General features: G+C 41.4%; 1 protein-coding gene across 2 annotated transcripts in view; it reads right to left on the bottom strand.

The window, feature by feature from the left end:
* Window positions 1-23,983, bottom strand: part of OSBPL3 (oxysterol binding protein like 3) — an 85,817-nt gene that overhangs the window by 33,162 nt on the left and 28,672 nt on the right. For both annotated transcript variants that reach the window (XM_026033335.1, XM_026033336.1), the window contains exons 2-6: window positions 11,502-11,732; window positions 2,616-2,732; window positions 2,384-2,437; window positions 1,978-2,091; window positions 1,129-1,299 (exon numbers count right to left, since the gene is read on the bottom strand). In XM_026033335.1, coding sequence (XP_025889120.1) covers window positions 1,129-1,299; window positions 1,978-2,091; window positions 2,384-2,437; window positions 2,616-2,732; window positions 11,502-11,594 — 549 coding nt within the window. In that variant the 5' untranslated portion in view covers window positions 11,595-11,732. The remainder of the gene's footprint in view (window positions 1-1,128; window positions 1,300-1,977; window positions 2,092-2,383; window positions 2,438-2,615; window positions 2,733-11,501; window positions 11,733-23,983) is intronic.

Raw genomic sequence — 23,983 nt, 5'->3', positions numbered from 1 at the left:
GCTTCCTCCTGCTCCGGCTGCCGCTCGCACAGGCGCCCTGTCCTCCCTGCCGGCCGCTGCCCAAAGCTGCCCGGCCACACGCTCGTGCCTGGGAAGGCCCTTCCCCAGTTACRGGCAAGTGCTGGCGAGGGACAAAACCCCTCCCGAGTCCTGCAGAYAAACACTAAGCCCCACGGAGCAAACCGAGAGGCGCTAGAAACAAGGACACTGTTCCAATTAACGCAGCTGTCCCAAGAACGAAGCAGGAAATTCCAGAGCAGCATGGCTGCAGCTCGGCACAGCTAGCCTTGTGGGAGTCAGGGAGGCAGGCTCAGGCAGGAGCGGCTGGAACCTGGCTCCAGGAGAGCTCAGGCTCGCAGGGACTCGCAGGGTGAGGGGCAAGTGTGCGAGAGGATTCCCTTTCAGTCCTGTTACTGGCTGGGTCAGGGCACCTAGCGTGATATTTGGGAGAAAGAACAAGGTTGGTTTCTTCACCTTCCTAAGCAGCCAGGGTGCCAACTGCTGGGGCTGTGGAATTTGTGTCCAGGTGAAAGTGGCAGCGGTGGCTTTTGGCCAAGAAGCAGCACAGGGTTGACTGGGGCCACCCAAGCCACACACCCACCCACAGCTCAATCCCTGTACGTGTTTGAACGGTGCTTCTGCCTCAGTTCAAAATATAAATGCTRGTGACATGTGGTGGTATCCTAACATACTCCTCAGCAAAGTACAGTCTGATGAATTAATGTAAACAGTGAGCAGTCTTACTATGTAGAAATATAAATACAAAACAAAGTTGAAGAAAAAAAAACTCTAGCTGAATGTTCTTCTGTGCCCCACAGTAACATTCACCAGTACATTAGACAATGATGCACACTTCACATTTTATAATGTCTTATTGTTTCAGTGAAGTAAATTATATTTTCATGATGACTTTTACAATTGAATATTAAGTTAGAGTCTTCATAACTTTTAGCAGCATCACACACAAAGCTATCTGGAAGAACTCTATAAATATCATTTTGCTCTTGACATTTTAGACCATAACTTGAATCCAGCTGCAAACTTCCATTACGTTCTCTACTTAATAAACACAAGTCAGGTTAATTTAATGCCTGATGAAAGCTGTAATCTGTAAATCACAACCATTACCTTTCTAACTGGAGCAGGATCACACACACCAGGGACCGAGTCCACAGGAGAAGACACAGGGAAGAAAAGATTGCTGACGTCGTGGGGAAACATGGAGATTTCGTTCTGACGATACATTCTGTGGTGGCGAAGTTTYGCTACCCACTCATCAAACAATTCCTGAGATTTCACCTACATGAAATTGCAAGTTTTAGCACATCCACATTCRAAATTGTTAACAGACAAACAAAATCCTAATGTATTTTCTGCCCACGAGGCAGCTAGCCTGACCAACTTTTATCAGCAAGAGATCAGTGAAGTTTTTCTGATGCTTTAATGGAATTTTGATTTTGGTGAAGAAACCATCACATCATCAMCTGTTCATCAAACCAATTATTTATACAACAAAGAAATGGTGAGTCTACCTCTTTCTCTGTACAGAAAACTCTCTGCAGGTAAGATGAACAKCACAACAACACTGCTGATAGTAAAACCACTTGTGCAATAAGGGCATAACCTTTGCTCAAAAAAATGCTGAATGAAAAAAACTGCTCAATATGAGGAATCTTCCAAGTTTCTGTTCACAGACTAATCTTGTAGCAGAGTTGCTCACCATGGGACAGTGCAATAAGGCCTCTCAAATTATAAAGTGTAAAACTAGTCTGCTGTGACTAGAAGACTCATCAAGATTATCAGGATTATTAATAAGCCTCCTACTATTGAAAAACAAAACAAAGACCTAGTAGGCAAGAGTGAGCAAAAGCACATAGGAACAGTGAGAGAAATTGCACAGTCTTTTATACACACTTAATAYCGTTATTATACTCTCACAATTTAGGGAGCAAGATTAAAATTATCTGAAAAGCTTACCTTCAGATGGTATATCTGCTCTTCTGTATCCAAATCTATACATTTTGTTGCTTTCTTTACAGACATGACAGAAAGTCCAACGTCAATACAGCCATGAAGCTTCCCTCTTTCTATCTGTAAATATATATATATATATATATACACACACACACACATATACATAAAACAACTCCACAGAAGAAAACAATAACCAAAAGCGTTTATAATAAATCACTACGATTACTCTGGAACAGAACAAAAGGACAGACATTAACTGCTTCATCCCCTCCAAATCTTCCTTGTTCAATCTTATATTTAGAATTGTTGAAATTTTATTTCCACTTCTCAGCAATATGGAAAGAGTAATGTTTGAGATAAAATACTCTATTTACCTTGTAATGGCCTTAGATGGTTTAGGACTACTTACATCAGCTTTGCATTTAGAGTATTTCAAAATCCCTCTGTCCAAAAAGAAGTATCTCTACGAGAAGAAAAGCAGAGAAGACTTCAGTGTTACTTTTTTGAAATCAGTAAACAACTTGAATATTTCTAAAGAGAACACATTCCTTACTCTTAAATAATATTTTGCAATGACAACATATACCATGCAAGACACATTCATACGGCATTAAGCTTTCAAAACCAAATTTCTTTCCTACCTTGTGCCAGCCTTTCAAGGGCCATTTCCTCTTTTTCAGCAAGCAGCCTTCCTGCTTCTGTGGTTCTTGAGTACAATTCATTGCTCCCCTGAGCCCTTCGACAATTTCCCAGCTGTCCTGCTTAAACAGAAAATACAAACCTAGCTCTTATTTTCTTTTCAAAGAGCAGAATTGATAGGAGAGGTTCAAGAAGAAGGCTGTATGTAAAAGAAAACAAGAGAATGTTGAAATTTAACCTTAGATCTAACCTTTTTATTATTTGTTACTCATCTCCCAAGAGACATAGAAGTCTTTTTAGATTAGAAGAGACAATATGAACTAAGACAATATGAACTAAGGAAAATGCTACTTTTCTGACATTATTTCTTGCAGAATGTATATGCTTATCAGAATTTTATATATATTTAAATATATATAAAATATATGTATTTACTTACACATACACAGAGTGCATAGGCACAGACTATTCACAGTTTACAATAAAAAGCTTTCTGCTGTCATGGGCAGAAACGGTCTATGCTAAAAGGCCACATTTCGTAGGTTATGAGGTAGAAATAACAGACTGTGAAAGCAAAGACCTTTTCTGTAATGCTCTTTTGCCTGTAGTCAGCAACTCAGCATTTTGTGTTCTGCTGAGAGTTGTTGTCTCCCTAAAGTAAAAGATTAAAAAAATACATATAAAGGAAAAAGACAGGGAAGCAATGCAAACACTATGAGGAACACCAGGTAAAGGCAGAGAATGAAAAAACAACTAAATCTTTATCCTAAAGATGATCTCTCTCTGATAACAACAACTCTTAAATGAAAGACCCTGCAGCAACACACAATAGAGAATAAGCTTCATGATAGTTTTAAAGTTCTTGTGTATGGAAAGACTGCTAATGACAATACAACACRAAATTTAAACTTCCTGATCTGAAATCTCACTCATATAAATTATCTTGTCAGAACTAGAAATTATTATTAATTGATAGAAAATTGCAAGTTATAACATCATTGCTGCATATGTGAAAAAAAGATAGAACACTGTAACCTGCAGAATTTAATCATCTAAAGGACTACTAAAGGATGTAAAGAAACACCAGAGGAAAAACAAACCTCTACCAGGTAGACAAATATTCGTGAGCTTCTCTGTAAATTATATAGGGAAGTATTTCCCATTGAACTCCGTATTTACTCTTCATCAAATACACTTGTTCCCATTTAATTTTGTTAAGTGCAAAAAAATACAACAGGCCACTCTTAGGATCCTTAAAAGGGGGGTCAAAAATAGTGAGTAAAAAGCCAGGTAACCTGCTCATTATTAGAGTAACAGGCACACAAACAAACTGTCCTGAAACATCTATTCATTAAACTCTTAATTGCACTGCTTTATTAAGACCATCCTTGTACTACACCTTAGGGAACAAGCTGCAAGGACAGTCTGCCTCCCTGGAGGGGGGCTCATCCTTCCGGCTACAGGCATTAGGAATACGAGGCTGAGCAKCTCCTACTATTGAATACCCTAGAAGGAAGCCCAGTGCTGTTCTACCACCTGTAGTAAGCCAAAATTGCACCTGTCCTGAACCAAGTTGTCTCCATAACAAGCACCTTGTGCCCTTACAGCTTTTGGGTTTGTTCTTGGCACTTTCTAATAAGTACTTCCTTTATTCCAAAYGATCTGGAAAGTTTCTGATGGCTACTTATATACCAGTATTTTTAATCAACAGCCATAAATTCACATTTTCCCCTACTGCAAATCACAAGCTGTGTTCCATAATCTTTACTTTTGATCCTTCCTTATTTGGGACTCCCTTGTAATTCTCAGTGATCACCAACTGGTTCCTGCTTGGGCACTAACTACCAGGATAGCAGGTCGGAAGGAGGGCAGTGGCTCAGAACCAGGAGCGAGCGGGCTGGAAGGAGACCCCAACCYGCTGGGGCTGAGCCCGGGGCTGATCCCGGCAGGGCCGGAGCGGAGCCCCCCGCTCTGGCCGGCAGTGCAACACATCGGGGCAYTCGCACAGCACTGACCCACGGAGCTTGGAAGGGCCTCTAGAGAGCACCCAGTCCAAGCATCCTGCTCAAGCGGGGACATCCAGAGCACGGGGCACAGGGTGGCATCCACATCCCAGGCTACAATTTTAAAGACAAAAAAGTTCTGCCATCTCTTTCGTCATAATTGGAAATATTAGGTCACTAAATGTGGGTGGTTTKGGATTTTTTCTCTCCCCTCATTTGAGATTATTTATTAATCTTTATATTAACCGCAAACATTGAGATTGTTAGKATGATACCACAAGATGCAGAGTTTGGTCATCAAATATTGTTATAAAATTATTGATTTTATAAATTCCCCTAAAACTACCTAGTAGGCCAAGGAGGTTGCTCTGCATTCTGCTCTCTAGTTTCCACTGCATCACTGCAGTGCATCCAGCACTGCATCACTGCCTGGAAAGCCCATGCTCCCACCAGAGCCTCTGGCCCAGCTCTGTCCCACAGCTCTGGGTGTCTGCAGGCAGCCCCACAGGCATGAGAAGGAAAAGACATTTCTCCATTTCTTCACATCCACACAAACCTCAGCTCCCATCCAGCTCCCAAACCAGGGTGCAGTGGCAATCACAGGTATTTATCTTTCAACAACTTGATTCTCTTTCCTTTACTACCAGGCAAAATCCCAGTTACATAACCTGCCCTCAATTTGCAGCACTGGAGCAGGGCCAAAACATCCTTTAGGCTACTGAACTGCAAGCATTAAAGAAAAAAAATCTCCAGCTCACATTTTCGTGCAGTAACTAGATGCTTCCTGGCCAAGAACAACAGTTTATAGCTTGCAAAATGGAAACGCTGCTTGTAGCGCAGTTAACAAATGAAAGGTTGACAGCACTTGCTGTCTGGGGCAAGAAATCAATTTTATAATTCACATTAAGTGAGCAGCAGCTAAATTGAATGCTGCAAAAAGGGCCGTGTGTGGACAAAACGCCCTCTCCTTAGGAAGCACGTTCTCGTAAAGGAGCCAATACAAAAACCAAYCTTGGCATTGACTGATTTCAAAGCAGCATCTTGGAAAAAGGTAAATAGTTTTTAAAAGTGAAAAAACTGAATGGTATTATAAAGAAAGTAAAGCTCAAAAAGAAAAGTGTGTTTCTGTATTTTTTTTTTTCTCTCCTTCTTTAAACTGGCCAGAAAATCTTCAAAGTTCTTTTGCCTGAGTCTGCCAAGAGGGGCTTACCAGGCAGGCAGTTTCCACTGCCTGAACTAAAATGCGTCAAACCGCATTTTCCAACACATATTTTTTCCACTGAAAATTAATCTGATAGCAGGCAAGACTACTAAGCAGTAGATCCTTTTTAACACTGTAGCATTAAGCCTAATGAAGCAAGTTGCTTGAACACTGGATCCCATTCCCATGGACTTTTGCTGTATGGTTGACAGAGGTCAACTCTCTAAAAAGAAACCAGCACACACACTCATCTTTCCATACAAGCTTTCCTACCAGCTCCTGCAGGACAGACACATCCCTCACTTTCTCTTCCTCGTCTCCAAAGGGAAAAAGACAAAGTTTTGTAATTAATTTCATTAATAAGAGTAAAAAAAAAGAGAAAAAGCTGAAGCTTCCCACTAAGCAGGCCCCAGCCGAGCATGAAGGWCCCTCCTGGGCTCTGGGTTCGTGCCAAGCCCATGGTGCTACATGCGATTGTGCCATACCTCAAATGGGGAAGTTTCCAACTGACATTTCTTGTACTCCAGGAGCCGCGAGCTCCTTGAGGAGCAAACTTCAGTTTGCAAGTTTTAGGAAAATTTCAGGAAGTTTTACGGCCAGCTAAACTAGGTCCTTTTAAAAGCACAAGAGCTTCTCTTAATTAACCGCCAAGTTACCCAAGGAATGACAGGGAACACTAGAGAAAATTAACAGTTTGGGGAAACTGTTAAATAACCACAAGACACAACCCTGCAACAAAACAGGCATTTATTTGGTCCTGTATTGCATCCATGTAGCCAGAAGAGCCTTTTTTTCCCCCTATCCAAACCCTTGTACTCCCACAGCTTTTAAAACACTGCCACTGTGACTGTTTTAGGATCCATTTTGCTCTTCACACAAGTCCAGTAAGATCTTAACCAGCATTTTAAAGAAAAAGAAGTTTTAGTTGCTATTGTAGGGACCAGCTGCAAAAGAAAACTGCTCACTATCTAAAATTAAGGCAAATGACTCAGGGTGGTTTGTTATCATCTGTTCTCATCTGTCCGAAATAGCAGAGGAGCAAATTGGAAATACAGGATTTCCTGAAAGCTGCTGGAAGCATTTCAATTATGCTCCATTTTGCTGATTCTTATCTCACAGCAAGGAACTGAAAAAATACCCCAGAGCACAGTGATAACAGAACGGCCACAGCTGAGTGGCATTAACAACACTGGTACAGGCCTGACGTCCAAGATAGCACAGGCTAAAGGTTATGACACTTTTAAGAGATTTTATAATATTGTAATGGGCTAATGTCTGCGTGAAAGGATCGCCGCCTTTGCTGGCCAAGATGGGACTTTCGGTCTAGGCGTGTGGAGGGATATACTGCTCTTAAAGCTTCTGATAAAGTGGTCCTCCTTTCATGTTAGTACTGGAAATTTGTCTCGTAGTTGTTACTTGGGTTACATCTATGTGGCTGGACAGGAAAAAAAAGAGGAAGTAATAAAAAAAGGACCCAAATCACACACCCTGGTCTTCACAGATAAGCCTGTCATTAGATAACTTGCGTTATTTTATTCAACAAACTAAAAGCACCCTGATTTTCTGCAATATTCTGTACTCTACAACTCCTCAAGGCCACAAATTACTTCAGCAGAAGGAATGGAGTAAGGAGTGGGAAAGACTCTCAGACTGATACTTGCTCTTGAGGCTCCTTGGGCAGAGCAGATGAGAGTGCCAGGCTTTCTTCCAATGCAAAACGCAGTCAGTTGTACTGCATATTTTAAAGTACCAAAAATAGAAAGCCGCTTTGTGGGGGATAAGGGTTTGCATCAGCTGCAACCAAAGCATTTATTACGGTTCATAAAATTGGCAGGAGTGATTTAATTTTCTTTTTTAGAACATGAGACTTTTTTAAACAGTCATCCTGTCATAAAGCTGTTCCCTACTGTATCTATTTAAAAAGTTGCTTAACATATTAGACTTTAAAAATTACTCCCGTGACAGACCTTCTTTTGATCACAGGCCAATTTCAATTTAAAGATGATCAACCACAGCTTCCTTTCCTCACCAAAAAAAAAAAAAAAAAAGCAAAACTGTAGCCCTGAGGAAGACAGAGATTCTATACGTGAGTGAAGGAGGGCAGGGGAGAAAACAGCAGAGGAAGCAGCAGGAGCCTCCCCCCATTATGGGGATTCAAGGTGAACTAGCAAGGTATTACTTGCTCCTGGGTACCTGTGCATACCTGCAATGAAGCAGGGTTTTTTTTGAAAAGAATAAAATAAAACATAAAATAGCACGTTCCTTCACTCCTGAGCTTTTCAGAGTTTCTTTCCCCTTAATTAGATATAAAGAACTGCCTTGTCACACAAGCAGCACAGTCCTTTGGCAAAACAGCAAGCAGTACTCAGGCAGATCTGTTGTTACCCTGCAAACAAAGAGGAGGYGGATTCTGAAGCTGCCCGAGAGAGGCACAAATATTTGCAGGATGTGTAAGGAGTCTTCMGTGGGACTAGAAGGCAAAGGAAAGMGTCTTACATCTCATCTTTCACTCAGCACATAGAAAAACTATTTGCATTGGTGTTAAATTCTATTCTTTTCTTCAACGACTTGCAAATGAAAATCCTGCTGGAGTTAAGTTGTGCATACAATATGGTTTTGTTTTTTAAATTTGAATTAGAGGTTCCTTACTGTTTTGTTTGTTTTTCAAGTTTTACAGAACTTTATATTATTGGTTTTCTCTTCATAGAGTACCTGAAGTGTTGTAGTTTAAACTACCATGCAGATGAAAAGGTCAAATTAACCTTGAGGCAGCAGCATTGCTCACCCAGTCTCRTCAGCCCTGAGCAGGTACGTAGGCAGACGTGGACGGAGAAGCTCCAACTTACCAGTCCAAAGGGCTGAGTGCAAAATAAAATCATATAAACAATACTACTCAATCCAATGTAATAAGAAATCTCCTGGGAGGCTGAGAAAGATCTCTATTCTTTGTTGCCTAGAGCAAAAACTCAAACCTTGTACTAGTAAATCAAGGGTATACTTAAGGAGACACAGACCTTTATAAGCTGCAAAACTGGAAGCTGCCGGGGAGCAGAAGAGAGAAGGGAACCGGTCTTCACCCAAACAGCTCCTGTGCCCGGGCTTGTGAATCAGCCTTGTGCAGTCAGTACTGCCTGTGTTAACACTAAAGGCCACTCCTTCCACACGGAGCAAGGACAACAATTTATCAAAACATTCACTCAAACATGCTACCAACCCAAAGTCCAATTAATAAAGAAATTTGAAAAAGCAGGGAAAAATAAGCAGCACAAGTTCTTTGTCAAGTAAACATCCAGACAGACTGCATACTACATCCAGACAGACTGCATACTGTACAGGATATTAAAATCTTTGTTTTCCACAGCCAAACTGTTTGTTCTGCAAGCTGCATGACAGCTTCAATGTGAAAAACCAGTCATGTGTAAAACAGCAAAAGCATCTGGGAATTTGGAGAAGAGCAGCAGTAGGAGCACAGCCATGCACATACCCTGACAGGTCTGGAAAAGAATCAGGATTTAGAGCTAATTAACTGTGTTTTTTCTTTTTTCTTTCTTGATGTAGCTAGACTGAGGCAAGAGCTCTCACTGCCTTCAGCAAGGGCTGGATAGGTGCAAAGGAAGTTCTGAGCATCTAATCTGGGCAGTTACTGTGCTTGGTACGGGAAGGAGAGGAGATTTTGAAGAATCTCTAATAAATACTAGAAGTCCTCATTAAGAAATGGCAGGGAAGGAAAACATAAGCAGAGCCTTAGGAAACACACGTGACTTCTGAAAGAGTGTTGCTAGGTTCTCTGCTGGCTTTACACTGGGCAGGGCTTTTAGCATTACTCAGTGACCATTTCACAGCATAAATAACAAGACGAATTCCGCCCACTTCTGCAGCTTGGTTCTGTCGTTGACAGAAGATGTGGACAAGTTACTGAACTGAAGCGCTTCTGGTTCCCTAGATGCGGAACTATGCTGTAACACTTGGTGCTGCAGTGACTAATCAGCRTCAGAAGAGAAATTCTGAAACATTATTCACGCCTAGCAGGAAGCAAAAACTAAGTTGACTTCATAATACATTGAGAAACAACCCACTTTACACCTCAATTTAAATTGACCTTATAGGTGCACGAGGCAACTTACCATCTGTCTGACCAAAGTAAATCATTGGTATGTACCAAAATTACAGAAAAAAAAAAGAAACAGTAAGTTGCATCTCTCACCTCCTTCAGCTATACCTTGCATTTCTGTACAGGCTGAGCAAGGCTACAAGCCTGCAAAGAGACAAGGTGCTATCAAACCTTACTGAATCCCTTCTTGCAGAAGGTGTGAGAACTTCTGTTCCTTTGGGTAAGCAAGGGCACTGGCTAACAGTGCAATTTCTGGGCAAGGCAGCTGAGCTGTTCAATAGATTTGGTAATTCAATGGAAATGAGGGGACTTTTTGAGAAACTCCCTTTGCATAAGTGCTTCTACTGACTACACAATTTAATAGTGGATTTAGTCATGCTTGTATAAATCTTATTATTAAAATACCATATAACACCACTTGATTGCCATTAGCTGTTGGAACAGACGGTACTAATGTCTCAAATTGCACTTTATTTGAGGTTATATCATACTGAGAATAGATAAATAGTACCGCAAGAAATCAAGAGTCCCCTGAAAGCAGGGATTTCCTAGCTCAGTGTACTAGWAATGCATACCATTTCTTATAATCACAGGCCTTTTAAAGGCAGAAGTTATTCAGAAATTTGCCTCTCTCCAATTGTTTGGAGGGCCAGAAGTCCCTGAAAAGCAGGTGCTATTTCAAAACACAGCAGAGGTCTGCAAAGCTTTCAGGAGACGTGGTTGCCCAAATCCAATTAAAATTTCAACCAGAAGCAGCTTCAAATACTCCACAAAGGCAGCATCTGCATAAATACAACTTTATGCCGAGCCCACTGCTCACACTCTATGCAAGCATGGCTGGTTCGTGTTCAAATCCTAACTCTCAGCGTGGCTGCAGGTCATTTTTTCTTGCCCACACACAGAGCCATGCTCCGTTTCACTAGCCTGGCAAAAACACTGATAGGCATGCATTTTAAAACTGTAAAGTGGAGAGAATAAATAATTTCTGCAGAAAGCAAGCATGTTTTTGGGTTTTCATCCAGGATCAGGCGTGGAGATGCATCATGCTACACATTTTCTTAGCTGCAGTTCTACAGCACAGACCGGCAATTTTAGCCACACTTCTGCTTTCAATAGGGGCTCTACATCAAATTTCAGAAAAACTACGTTCCCTTTCACACCAGCCTGCCCACCTTTACCTGGAAGCTTGAAATAAGCAGACCACACTCACAATATTCTACCACAGAATTGGCACATTCCAGGGAAGACTGGGGATTGAAGGGCCAAGGAAACAAAGCACCCTCRGAAGCAATGTTGCAATATAAAAGCAGCATACAATGAGATAAAAATCTGAATCAACCGTTAACCATTCCAGTTTTACACATGCCTGATATCCAACAACATGAGCTTAGTGTGCTTGACAGAAAACAAGCAGCAGCTGCTAGCAAAAACAGAAAGAGGAAAGACAGAAACACGATAAAAGAAACAAGCAACAGGACAACAAAATTTAGGAGAGGCATCACTACCCAAAAGCAAAAGTAACTCCCAATTTCAATAATTCTTTTAGTTTGGGGTGGAGGAAAAGCAGTTTTACCTGACGACTTCCTTGCTTGGAGGAACAGCTGCTCGTACTCCTTGAAGGAGACAACATTTTCTGCGATGCACCAAGGCTTTTCTCTTCATTCATGATTCAAAACAATTTGTTTCACATGAACTCAATTACAGCACTTTTAAAAGGGCATTAAGCAAATGTATTGGAAGACTCCTGAGAAAAATGCAGGACTCATCCTTCTCCCAACACATGATCTGCATCTCATGGAAATTCCTGAAAGAGAAAAACAAAACCATCAGATTTTTCAAGAACAGTCTCCTACTGTCATCCTGCAATATCAATCAAGAAATCATAATAAAGCCCTTGATAATATAAACTGACTACATTACTGTACGCCACTAGAAATGAATTCAACGAATGCATTAGGATAATTTTCAAGCATCAAATAGGAACAACCACCAATCTGGATTCTAGCTGCATGCTTCAGTCATCATTACTTACACAGAACACAACTGAAGTACTGTATCAAGCATCTTTTAAAAGATTTACAGTCAAAAAAAAAATGTACAGAATACAATTAATATCCATAAAGAAAGGCCGGTGCAGAACCAAAAACCAGGAAAAGGCGTCTAGGAAAACATAAACAAAAAGAACCCCATCTATTAGATACCTCTTTGCCCAGTTCCTTAATACATTAAGCAAGGTCGYGTGGCTTCAGGATGAACAGAATGGAAGAGACAGGCTGAAGTAAAGATTGCACGAACCCAGCTCCCTAGAGCTCTGCACAGCTCATTCTACCCACAACTAACCCTACCTGGAATCAGAAATGTGTAACACTACTCACAGCCATTTTCTAAGTCAGTGACTGGAAGACTAATTAATAGTTTGTTTAATAACAGTGGTGTTTGCAGAACGTGCAAATAAAAGCGATGCCAGTAACTTCAAATAATGGATTTCCAGTGTGGGCAAGAGTTGCCATGGTAACTTTCATTTTATTTTATTTTTTTAAACCAAGCAGAGGACATAACAAAAGGCTGATGCTTTCCAAAATGCCAGGGAAGAGGGTGTGTTCTACATCCCTTTAGATTTTACTGGTTTGCACATTAGAAGGACTGAAGGAACTACTGACTAGCCATTTCCATGAACAGGAGGAAAATCCAATTTCTAAGGTAAAGAGGCTCTGAAGTTATTGGGCCCCTTGCTTGCTTAGACTCACACTCATGTACTGTACTGAACCAGGCTCACTCAATACTGAATGACATTCATTTTTTCCTTGAAGAAGCTCAAAAAGCTATTCTGAGAAAAACAGGATTTTAAGATGCCTAGTGAAATTCTTTATGTATATTTTAAGAATTCAGCTTGCCCTTTTTGAAAAGCAGATGCTATATTTAAGATGAAGACAACAGCATGCCACAGAAACGTCTCTCCCTACTGCTATAGTTTGCAAATTTATGTTAAACAAGAGAGATGAGAGCTCCAGCCTCCAAAAGTCATGCGAGAAAGCGAGCTCTGCTGAGACCATTCCGTGGTGAGTCACTTTGGCAGTTATTTCCAGTAACCACCAGATACAAAGTCAACAAACACTAGAACTTAAGAAAAGCAAAACAGCTCAGTAATGTGGTAGCAAGAGCTGAGCTGAGCCTTGTGCACAGATCTTATGCTTAAAGCACTGTGGTTGTTACTGCAGAAGGTGTATTCTCCTTCTGTCTGCGAGACAAATTTCCCACGTCATTTCACTAAACACTCTSAAAGGATTTGTTTTAGCTCACTTTATGCAGGTTTTATGCTGCTTACTAAGCATAAAACATGACTTTCTTGATGAGGTTCAAGCTGCATTTAGTAAGATAGCTTAATGGCAGCATCTCTGTTTACATGCAGAGATCAAATATTCAGGACACGACTGTTTGGGACAAACTCACAGTTCAGATAAGTCCTTTAAAAGCACCATGCAGCAAGYGCTTCACCAGTGCACACTGTTTACTCAGCAGGCAACACGGCCTTCTTCACTGCTCAGTGTTCAAACTGAGTTGTGTACTATTGCTTTGTTTCCATTGCTGATTACCTGGCGTTTAGGCAAAGCCTAGCAGGCTCCATGACAAGAAACAGGCAGCTGATTTGCAGCTAAATGCACTGAGGGTTATCTTGGTGAGGCCCTGTGAGGRCAGTAGATCCCCAGGGCATACTGATACACGGGACATGCCCCTCRCCTTGCCCATTTGAAATACCCCACACAAGCGAGAGGATGCTCTGCAAGTTCCAGATAACTGGGAAAAACCAGAGGTCTCACTGATCTCAATGCAAAAAGGAGCCCTGTAATCAGACAGGGATTTCTAAGATCATATATACTCAGTGGGGAGCGCCGATGAAATCAAGGCCTCGGCACAAGGGCGTTTCGGCGCAGGTGAGCAGTGCGCAGGCCCCTGGGGACTCCCCGATGAGGACCGGGGTGCTCCGCAGCGCAGGCCTCGGGCACGGCCGCCCAGCGCGCTCTGCCCCAAAGCCCAGGGGTGCCCGGCGCTCGCAGCCTCGCGCCGGGCTGGTCCGGCCGCGGGACGGCCGCACGTGGGGCCTCCTCCCCACTAGCCGCCGCGCGGTCCGGCCTCCTAACGCAGGCACGGCCGGGCTGGGGCGCCTGCCGCCCACCTCTGGGCGCCCGGCTAGCCGCACACGGGAACCCACCCGCCCTTTGGAGCAAGACGAGGGCACATCCAAAGACATCCACATCCAAAGACGCAAAGTCTCGACTCTCCTCCATACTGAGAGCTGAAGACACCAGCCATATCATCCGAGGTGGCGGGAGGCAGGTAGGGTCAATGTGACACAGCTCATCTGCAGCAGCGCTTTGGCACTGTCTACCTTTGCAGTAGGATTTTTGTATTTTCCTTTATTCCTCCAGACTCCTCACTTTGTGAACTGAAGAGCAGGCTTTTCCCAGAAAAAGGCAGGAATGAAACTCATCCTCTGTGTCAAGTGTTTTACTGTTTTATTGGTGTTTCCCAGTAACGTAAATGATACTCTGGAGAATTCCAGATCCGAAGAGGAGGAAGCACATGCAACTACTGAAAAAGCCTAGAGTCGCCGYCAGAACAGCTGCATCCTCCAGAGGCCACTCTGGCCCCTTTCTATAAACAATYTTCTTTTTGAAGTTCAGGAATCCAAAAAAGTAGTCGTTTTCCAGCAACAACCAAGTCATCCTTCCAGTGAGGTGCGAACACCCCGATCCTGTGTCCCAGACAGGCTCTCAAGCCCTGGYTGCCAGCAGGGCGACTCATCCTTTGTGTTACCTCTGGAGCTCAGGGCTGTTAGGAATGGGAATAATTAAGAGTTTAAAGCAGGTACAAAGATCAGTATTGTTCTAAGCCCAGATTTCAGGGGGTTGTCACGTTTTGAAGTCACCGTGACACACACTGTGACAAAAAAAGCTTCAACATCTTTTGCTCATGCCCATGCCACCAGATTTGTTCTGCCTTCCCTCTAAGCACACGGTACCAGCTACCATGGTCCCCTCCGAAAAGCCAAGTCAACACTATGAGGTTGAGGCAAATTCTAATAAATTCTGGGTGGGAATTTTCACAAGAGTTAAGTATTGCCCTTATTCTTCCCTCTCAAGGCAGTTGCCACAGAAGTRGGCCAGGAGAGCACTCTTATCAGTGACATCTCACCAGGTGCGTTTTATGGAATTAAGAGTAGGAGGGTAACAGATATTACCGCTAGCTTTTGCATCCCAAATGWATATATAGCACTCATCTTTACTTGTTATCTGCTTCTAAGAGCTTTATCTTTCTAATTAAAGCAAAGCTACATGTATGACAGTATGTACCACAGGAAGATCTGCTAAAAATCTTGAGTTACCCTCAAAACTTTATGATCAACTAATTTAAGGCAGTTCTTCAATATTAAAATTCTTCTCTTGCAGCTCTCAAAACAATAAGGTTGCAGCAAAATGCAGCAAAAAGCACAGCTCCCAAAGAAGAAAGGCAGACATTCAGAAAAAGATGGCAAACTGAAGCACGCAATCAGCATTACCAACATAATTAATTAGTTTTGTTATGGCTCTAGAAGGAAAATAAAGGCTTAACAGCTGTTTCGGAGCTGTTTTGGCASTGAAAGAGCACTGAAAAGAGCATTTAAGCAGCAAGACCGGACGCGTGCGTCTTACTCTGTAGCTGCAGCCAATTAAAGTCTTGTGGGTAAAACAGGAGCAACAGCAGAAGGCCTGATGAAAGCCATGGGGGCAGAGTAAACGCATGACCGAGGAATGCAAATCAGGCTTGCAAACAGCRTCGACCTTCACTGAATTAAAGAGCAATCCATGCTAAAGCCTTTGCTTTCTAGTAATTATTTAAAGAGTTACATTCATTCACATYCACCTGTCTTATTTTTAGCAAGACATCCACCTGCCTTATTTTCCAACTAATGCTTTCGTGGCTTTCTCCATTATATTTCAAATTGTTGGGTTTAATCTATCCAACAGCCTCATCTGGCTCAGCAAAGGAAAGTTATATATAGGCTACAGACATGCCACATATAACTACTGAAGATGTCTTTTCAAGAAAAGAAACTGCAGTTCCAAAATCACCATAAGATTCGTGCTATAGAGGCCATAAAATGCCCTAAAACAAAACTGTACTATTTCTGGGTATCCATTTGTCAGAGGAAGAAAATAAGTAGAAGAAATAATTATATAAATTATTAAAATGAGTTCTGAATGCAAGCATCCATAACAAATTAAGAAAATTAGCAATATCAGGAAGTATTTCAGAAAGRACAATCAGATGCTGTCTCGATGCTGTCCAAATCACAACCTTGGTTGAGTATGTCTGTCTGCTAGGTAAAGGTTCGTGACATCTTCAAAATACTCTTGCAATGCAAACAGTTACCTCCATCTTGTCCACTTCTTTAAGGAGGATGTAGATGTAATTAAATCACACTACTTCACTGCTGCAAGAGAGGAAAAATTTAAACAGGGAGCAATGAGAAAGGGAGCAACAAATCAAGSAGGCTGYCAAAGAAGAATATGTTTCAATGTCAAGTCTACTCAGCCTCTTCTAAGACAACGCAAGCGTCTGCTGTTTCACCAGCCCTTGGGGTGAATGATGCAGTTCCTTATATTAGTAAGGCCTCATATAAATTTAGAAATAGGTCAATATGCATCCTGAAGTATAAGCACATATAAAAATACCACCTTTGTTCATGTCCACCATAGACATTCATTCTAATACTGCATGTGACATATGATTAAGTTTAAATGTGTCATGTTGACACTTCCCCCYACCTCCTCTCCGGGAAGAAAAGCAGGGAGGAAATACTGGCTGCATTATTATTAGTGTAAGCAGTTAGCTCCCATACCATCCTTTTAACCCACTTTCATAGCCAGGCAGGTGTTTGCTGTGCAGCACAAGGCACCTGAACGTGGGGGTCTCTGAGGGCCCCTCGCTGGCTCCTCGTACAATCTGCACACAGAATTCAAGGGTGAAGCCACAAGCCCTGGACCACAGGCACCAGTCTGAAACCTAACAGGGAGAGACTCCCCACAGGCTCTCCATGAAGAGGATGGAAGAGAAATCAGGGCTATTGACTGGTGGTCAAATCCTATCCTGGGAGCACATATGCTTCACCCAGCAGGGCTGATGAGGTTCATAGTCCATATTGCACTCAGTTACCAGGAAGGCAGACAACGGAGACAGCATCTATCTCGAGAAGGGCATGCAAGTCACAAGAAAACTAAAGGATGMTGAGGCAGTGGAAGAGAGAAAAAGGCTGCTTGTTTTCAGTAAGCAAAGTCATAGGCACCCGGTGTCATTTCACAGCCTATAGCAAATGCTTTGGAAAGGACCAGCTGCTACCGTTGCCTAATGAGAATGTCGCAGGGACGGCGTAAGGAGAAACACCCCGGCTTTGTCACGAGCTTGGCTGCCTTGGGTTTCCTGTTACTATTTAAAGATTTCTTTAGTTCATTAAAACAAAGATATTCCATCATGCCCCAAGCTTCTTCCTGTTGAAAACAGCACTAGCTATTGCTAAATTTTTACTGAAACACAGAGTCATTTTGTCTATGTTTAATTTTAATAGGCACAATGCAAGTTATGTGCTTGGTGCCTTCTTGTGGCACTGTCTGTCTGCCAGCATGTAGCAATTTGAGATCTGAAGACAGCACTGTCTGTACATTAAGGAAAAGACATCACTCTCCTGTCATATCACTGAATCCAATGAAATTTCCCATCAAACTGTCTTGTTTGTGAAATGATRAACTGTGCAATGCTGTAAGCTGCATTTAGCTACCAAGGCTGATATCAAGCGCTGTATTTTATTAAATGAACTGACATCRCTGTGGAGAAACAAAACCAAAATCAATCATATGTGGTTTTAGGTATTACAGCAAACAGGACTATCTGAAGATGAGTTTCTGTGACCCATGTGATCCTTACCACAGTGTGGAGAGAAACATCACAGGGTCTATTTACGAAGAGCAAACAACTCTTCCTTCAGCTCTTGCAGAAAGCTAGACATATTTATTAAAGAGACACAGGATCCAACAAGTCTGTTTTGTCCCCTCTGATTGATGTGGTGTTTTAGCTTTCACACTCCAGTATCATCTACTTTTTCAGGGTTGTAAAAAGGCACAAGACACCTCAGGATATGCACACTCTGCTCTATCCACGTAGAGTGCTCACAATTCCCAAAATTTGTAAATTATTTTCAAAATTTGTAATTTTGTAAATTTTGCAATTTACAATTTGTAATTTGTAAWTTTGTAAATTATTTACAAAATTTATAAATTATTAAATCATTAACTCCAAATTTAAATGCCGTTCATTTTAATGACCGCAGTTGTTCTTTGGAGACCCTGAAATTGGTGTCATCACTTCACAATAGGTAATGACCAAAAGCTACAAACATTTCACATTTCTTCTAAGTCAACTTACTGTATCTTTAGAATCTTCAGTCTCTTATTTCAAAGCACCTTTTCCAGGGCACTTTATGACTTATGGATATTTATAAGCAAATTGCTGCAGCCAGCCCTACAGCTGTCTTTCAAAGGCCAACTTCATTCTCATGTTGAACTTAGGCCAGGACGTGACCCAACAGCTGACAGTTGTAAGCACAGCCCAAACCCTCTCCAGCATCTCAGACTAACTCACCTGTATTGTTTCTGAGCATGCAACACATGAACAAACTTTGACACGTCAGAGAAGTGTTACAGGGTACAATATTTATGATGTATCCTGAGATTAATTAGTACTACATTAAATAAGTGCCAAGTGTTTTTCTTATCAACGCAAAAAGGTAAGAGTTTGTTAACTCTGATCTTTCAATGGAAAAAAAAATGGCAAATACAAAGAAAATCACATTTCTGTGTACATTTTGAGTGTTCTTTTTATTAAAAAATTTAAAGACGTTCACAAGACAGCATATCTAAAACATCTCTAGGATGTCATCACTGCTTGTAATTAAGGTAATTAAGGCACAYATACTACTCTGAGATGCTCCATCTCCTTCGTAAGTCATCCAGACAGACTTCATTAAAAAAAAACAAAACACCACAACTCTGGAGGTTCAATAACAGACTTAAACGTATGTACACACCATGAAGCTGAGACCATCTGCAATTTTGCCTAATGAATATTGCCTAGTCAACGCTTATCGTGACAGTAAAGCAGACGAGCATCAAAACACACCCCTTCTGATGAGGGCAAGTGTCTAGGGTGGCTCAGTCACTTCTATAACTGTCCAGATTATCAAAAGCCAGCACAGAGGAAGGGCTATGAATGATCTCATTCATAAAAACGAAGAAGAAMAGAACACAAATAAATAAGCAAGAAAACGCCCAAACCCCAACTTGCATATGAATATGTGGGCTGAAACACTCTCATATCTGAAAGAGTTCATTTTACTCGCAATCATGAAAGTTTGGCAGGGTGTAGGAATTCCTGAAATACCACTCCTGTCAAAGCCTTCCTCCCTGAAATAGCAGCCGCTGTACACAGTGCGTAAGGAGTRAACATTAAAGCAGCTAGTGAATGAACACACGTAGCTGCCTGGTTAAACACACAAGCAGTAATTCATAAAGCAGTAGCTTGAATTTTATGTCTAAGTCCACATGCTCTTGAAACCTCCATGCTTTTCATTTAACTATTGGGGATATTATGAGTTTCTCAGGCTCTTATTTTATTATAAATGTAAGAATTTTCAATACATCAATTATACAACATATAAACATGAGCACTAACTCCATCTTTTTCTCATGATGATAACCCTACCACTGCACACACGCACACACCCCTACCAGGAAGGATAACAAGCAGGTAACATTCCAYCTATTTTATGTGAAATTAGAGAAAACATGAATAAAACAAACTTAAATAGGGTACTTTGCACAAACCCTTGATGGATTCTTCTCATACAGAATTCATGACAAACACATTTACTGGACAAGGAAAAGACACTGCACTTAGAAACCTGCATAAACAGAGGGAAACCAAGGAAGACTAAGAGGAAGACTAAGAGTGTTGAGCAGAAAAGACTTAGGAAGAAGTCTCGGATTCATAACAGATCCTGCCATGATGAAGAGTCAAAAGGCTACTGCCAAAAAAAATACATATATACAAATTAGATATGAAAATATATATATAAATGYATAAAACCAGAGTAACACCAACAGAATTGATGATATTATCCTGCACTCACTCACCCCRGTAAAGCCTCAGTTAAAGCACTGTACCCCACTTTGGTTGTCATGTTTTGGATACAATTTGGCTCTAAAAGGAGACCAATCTCTGCAAATTGGAGAGGACTACCAGCAGCACCCTACCATCCCACCACGTGCACCATGCGAGAGCTCGACTACRGTAGTTTAGTCATCCAGCAAAAAAATAAACCTTTTGCAGAGGCASAGAAGGAGCATGATTTGCTTTTTAGGTTTCTAACAAAGCTAAATGCTAAAGTGATTGCCTAAGAATAGGGTTGAGCCTCTATAACTATCCTGATCTTCAGCAACCTTGGCTCAACTGTGGGTGATGTACCTTGCCCGGAAGCAAAATGGTGAAGGTCTGCAACTTGCCTTTCCACTCCATTTTCYACATCTCTCTGTTTGCCTAAGTAAATACTTAAGTGAGGTAAGTGCCCAAGTGTCTCTAAAATAGACTTACTTAAGCTTCAGTGAAGGTTAAGAGAACAGAAGAGYGTAGTACCTATTTTAAGAAGAGATTCAGAGCTTAATCTTATCTGAACTACTGACTCTTGATTGAAGAATCCTCCTTCTTTATCTAGGGAAAACATGCAATGTAAAGCAGATGCATCTTTGAAACTTGATATTTTAAAAGGAAAGTTGTATTTGTTGGTGCTCACAGCAGGGCTAAAATTCCCCTTTGTGGGGAGCAATACATTAAAATAGGCTTTAGTTAATTCTGCCTGCCTTTTTTTTTCCTCTATAGAATATGCATCAAAACTATTTGAGTAGAACATTTACCTTAAAAGTTCTATTTATTTCACAATGATTTATGCTAAGTATTCCTGGAGGACCCATGGAATCAAGTACACATGGAAAAGTCAAGTTTAGGACAGAAGGGTAAAAGAGAGAGGTAATATTTTGAAGCCAAGCGTTACAGGAGCAAGACAAGAAGAAAGAGAGATTTGAGAAGCTAAGGCTGGAGCTCCTCAAGGACAGAGAGGACAGCGCCCTCAACCATCCGTTCTGCTGGGAACATAAGTCACAGACACGCGGGCAACGAGGACAGTGAGAAGCACCTGCACATGGAGTGAACCATTCTCTTGGAAGATGCATTTGGATTACACATCCTAAATCCATTCATATTTATGACTGTAATGAACACCCCGACAAGGGGGAACAGGAAAGAGGTGCCATGGATCAGTGTTTTTTCCATGTGCAACATTATCCTCATAAGGCAGAGAATAAACATGAACTGAAAAGCCCTATAATTAGGGAGATGCAAGAAGTAGGCAAACAATTTGTAAGTTAGAACGATAAAAAAAAAAAAAGATGAAAAACAGTAAAACTGACGTGTGTGCGTATATACACACAAAATGATTTAAAGATCTGTCAAGTGATGACATCTGAAATACCACCTTAGGGAGTCAAGAAAAATACTTGAGAGAAACTGCACAGAAATCAGSTCCTTGAAGATAATTGTGACAAAAAGACTTCAGGCAAATTGGGCCAGCCATGACACAAAGGCTGCTTCGCACTTCTCAGTTAGATGAAGCACGTGAAAAGAAATTGTATGAGACRTGAAGGAAGCAGCCCCATCAAGAGAACAATTAATCACAAAAGCTGGGTTAGTAAGACAAGCAGCAGGCTTGAGACCAGGCTCACCAAGAAAGATCTTCTCCTCACTTCAAGAGAGGGAGAAACTAAACAAGTCCCCCCAGTCTGAAGTGCCAAAGGAGGTACTGAAATCAGAGATAAGGTTACCCTAGGGGCAACTTCATGCAAACTGAACTGGTAAGGGAACTTTTGTCAGAGTAGAAGAGGTCAAAAGAATAAAAGTGAACACAAAGCCAGAGAAGCAGCAACTGGGCTTGAGAGAGCAAGAAACCAAAAGTCCATTTCAGAGTGCGCTTTCACATCAGCTCATGTTCTACCAGCTACAGCGGACCAAAATCTAAGAGCAAGTTAGGAGAGTGGCCAAGAAGGAAAGCTTCAATTAAGAATCGATGAATAATTTAACATTATTACGGGCAATCCAGAACAAGGAAGACGTATAGAGTTTTAATGGCCTAAGGTTCAAGGTAGTTGAATACACTTCAACTACACGATGGCAGCCCCCAGGAAAACACAGCCTTCCTCCAGCAAAGATGCTCCCAGGTCCCCTGAGACCTTCTAGGGCTTTCAGCGGTAGCTCAGAGCTTCCCCCCACAGGCTGCAGCACCAGCTCAAACTCCTTTTGCAAATTGCCAGGGCCACTTGAGATACRCACGCTCCCCAGCAGCCTGCCACTGCCCTTCACTGGAAAAGCCTTTCCAAAATCAACAAACGAAGGGTGGCAGGAGCCCTCCGTATCTCAGGTCRGCGCAGAGCCGGCCGGGTTCCCTGTTTGGCCCCGCGGAGCAGCAGGCAGGTAGCCAGGGGGAAGCAGCAGCGCTGTTACTAACCCCCGAGCCAAGGCTGAAAGGGATACTGGGTTCCTAATCTTACACGCCTGTTAGCCCAAGCTGCTGGCTATCTTAATTAAAAACAAGAGAACTCCTACTTGATTAAATAAGCTGCAGTTACACTCCTGATCCTGATCATTTTTAGAGGTTTCAAGACTGGAGTTTTTAAATCAGATTGCCTCAGCAACACAGAAACACAAAGAATTTACAAAAAAAAAAAAAAAAATTGAGATCAGTGAGAGTGCTACGACTTGGTATCACTCCGGTTTATTACTCGTCACGAGCACAACTGCAGGGCTGTGCCCTGCGAGCTGGCGAGAGACAGCAGGCGACAGCATGAAGGGCTTTGTAACTGGTGTGCGGGGTGGGCTGGGATCTCTGCTGCTTTGCAGCAGTTTTGTGGTTCGTTATACTTAAACTACAAGCAACCAACCTGGATTTTAATTGCAATTATTGCTTTTTTATAAACAGAATGTTTACAACTGATGCAAATTGTCCTTAAATTTTTTTTAATATTAAAGAGTGCCACCGGTGCTGTTGTTGCACTCTATTTTTTTTCCTACCATTTTAGTGTTTGTTTCCAAAAAGCCTGCATATGCGACARGTTTGTCTAGATGTGCCGTAAACATAAATTAAACCTGTGATTAATTCTGCGTAGTGCAGCACCAGGTGTTAGCTGGCCTACTTAATGAGATATTCTCCACAGTTCTTTCGTAGTGCAACTGAATTTCTGAAAAGGATAGGAAACCAAAAAGAAAAAAAAAATTAGGAAGTTTTTTTTTTTCCTTTTGCTAAAACCCTGCTTAAAGTAATAAAATGTATGCCAATTGTTCCTTCATTATCTTGGTAGATCTGCAGATCTTTTCCTAACTCTTTTCTTAATGTTCATCTTCAATGTCATTCACCATTTGGCAGCAAGCAACACTGATAAAAGTGATAAAGTGATAATGACAAAAGAGAAAATAGCCAAATGATAAAAAATGCATAAGAAAGCCTTATGTTACAGGCTTTGTAAAAATTTTCAACATAAAATTGTGTTTTCAGAGGCTGCTCAAATTTGTCTGCATAGACAATTCTCATTTAGTCTCGTCCACAGATCTCCAATGGTTCAAGTATTAAGCACTTTCATGAGTTGCTTTTTTTTCCTGAAAGTAAACGTAAATATTTGCCACACAATTAAAATGCAACTCATGGGGGCAGAGTTTCATYCTTTTATTTGYTTTATTTTAAAAAGGTAGAAAAAATGAACACCTGGAGATAGAGAAGAGCTGGAAAAGGAATGTGAAAAATAAAGTCACTATAAATGGTAACCAAAGTTAATATAACTCAAAATCCAGCATGAAATGCACCCAATCTTTTCTCCTAAGCATGCGTTTTGGAGAACACAAAGTGTCAGAGATGCTCAGATCTTT

This window comes from Nothoprocta perdicaria, unplaced genomic scaffold, assembly GCF_003342845.1.
Source record: "Nothoprocta perdicaria isolate Ctin4 unplaced genomic scaffold, notPer1 scaffold_128, whole genome shotgun sequence".
NCBI classification, from domain to species: Eukaryota; Metazoa; Chordata; class Aves; order Tinamiformes; family Tinamidae; genus Nothoprocta; species Nothoprocta perdicaria.
Note: the sequence above shows the minus strand (reverse complement) of the source record. Positions and strands in the feature narration are given on the sequence as shown.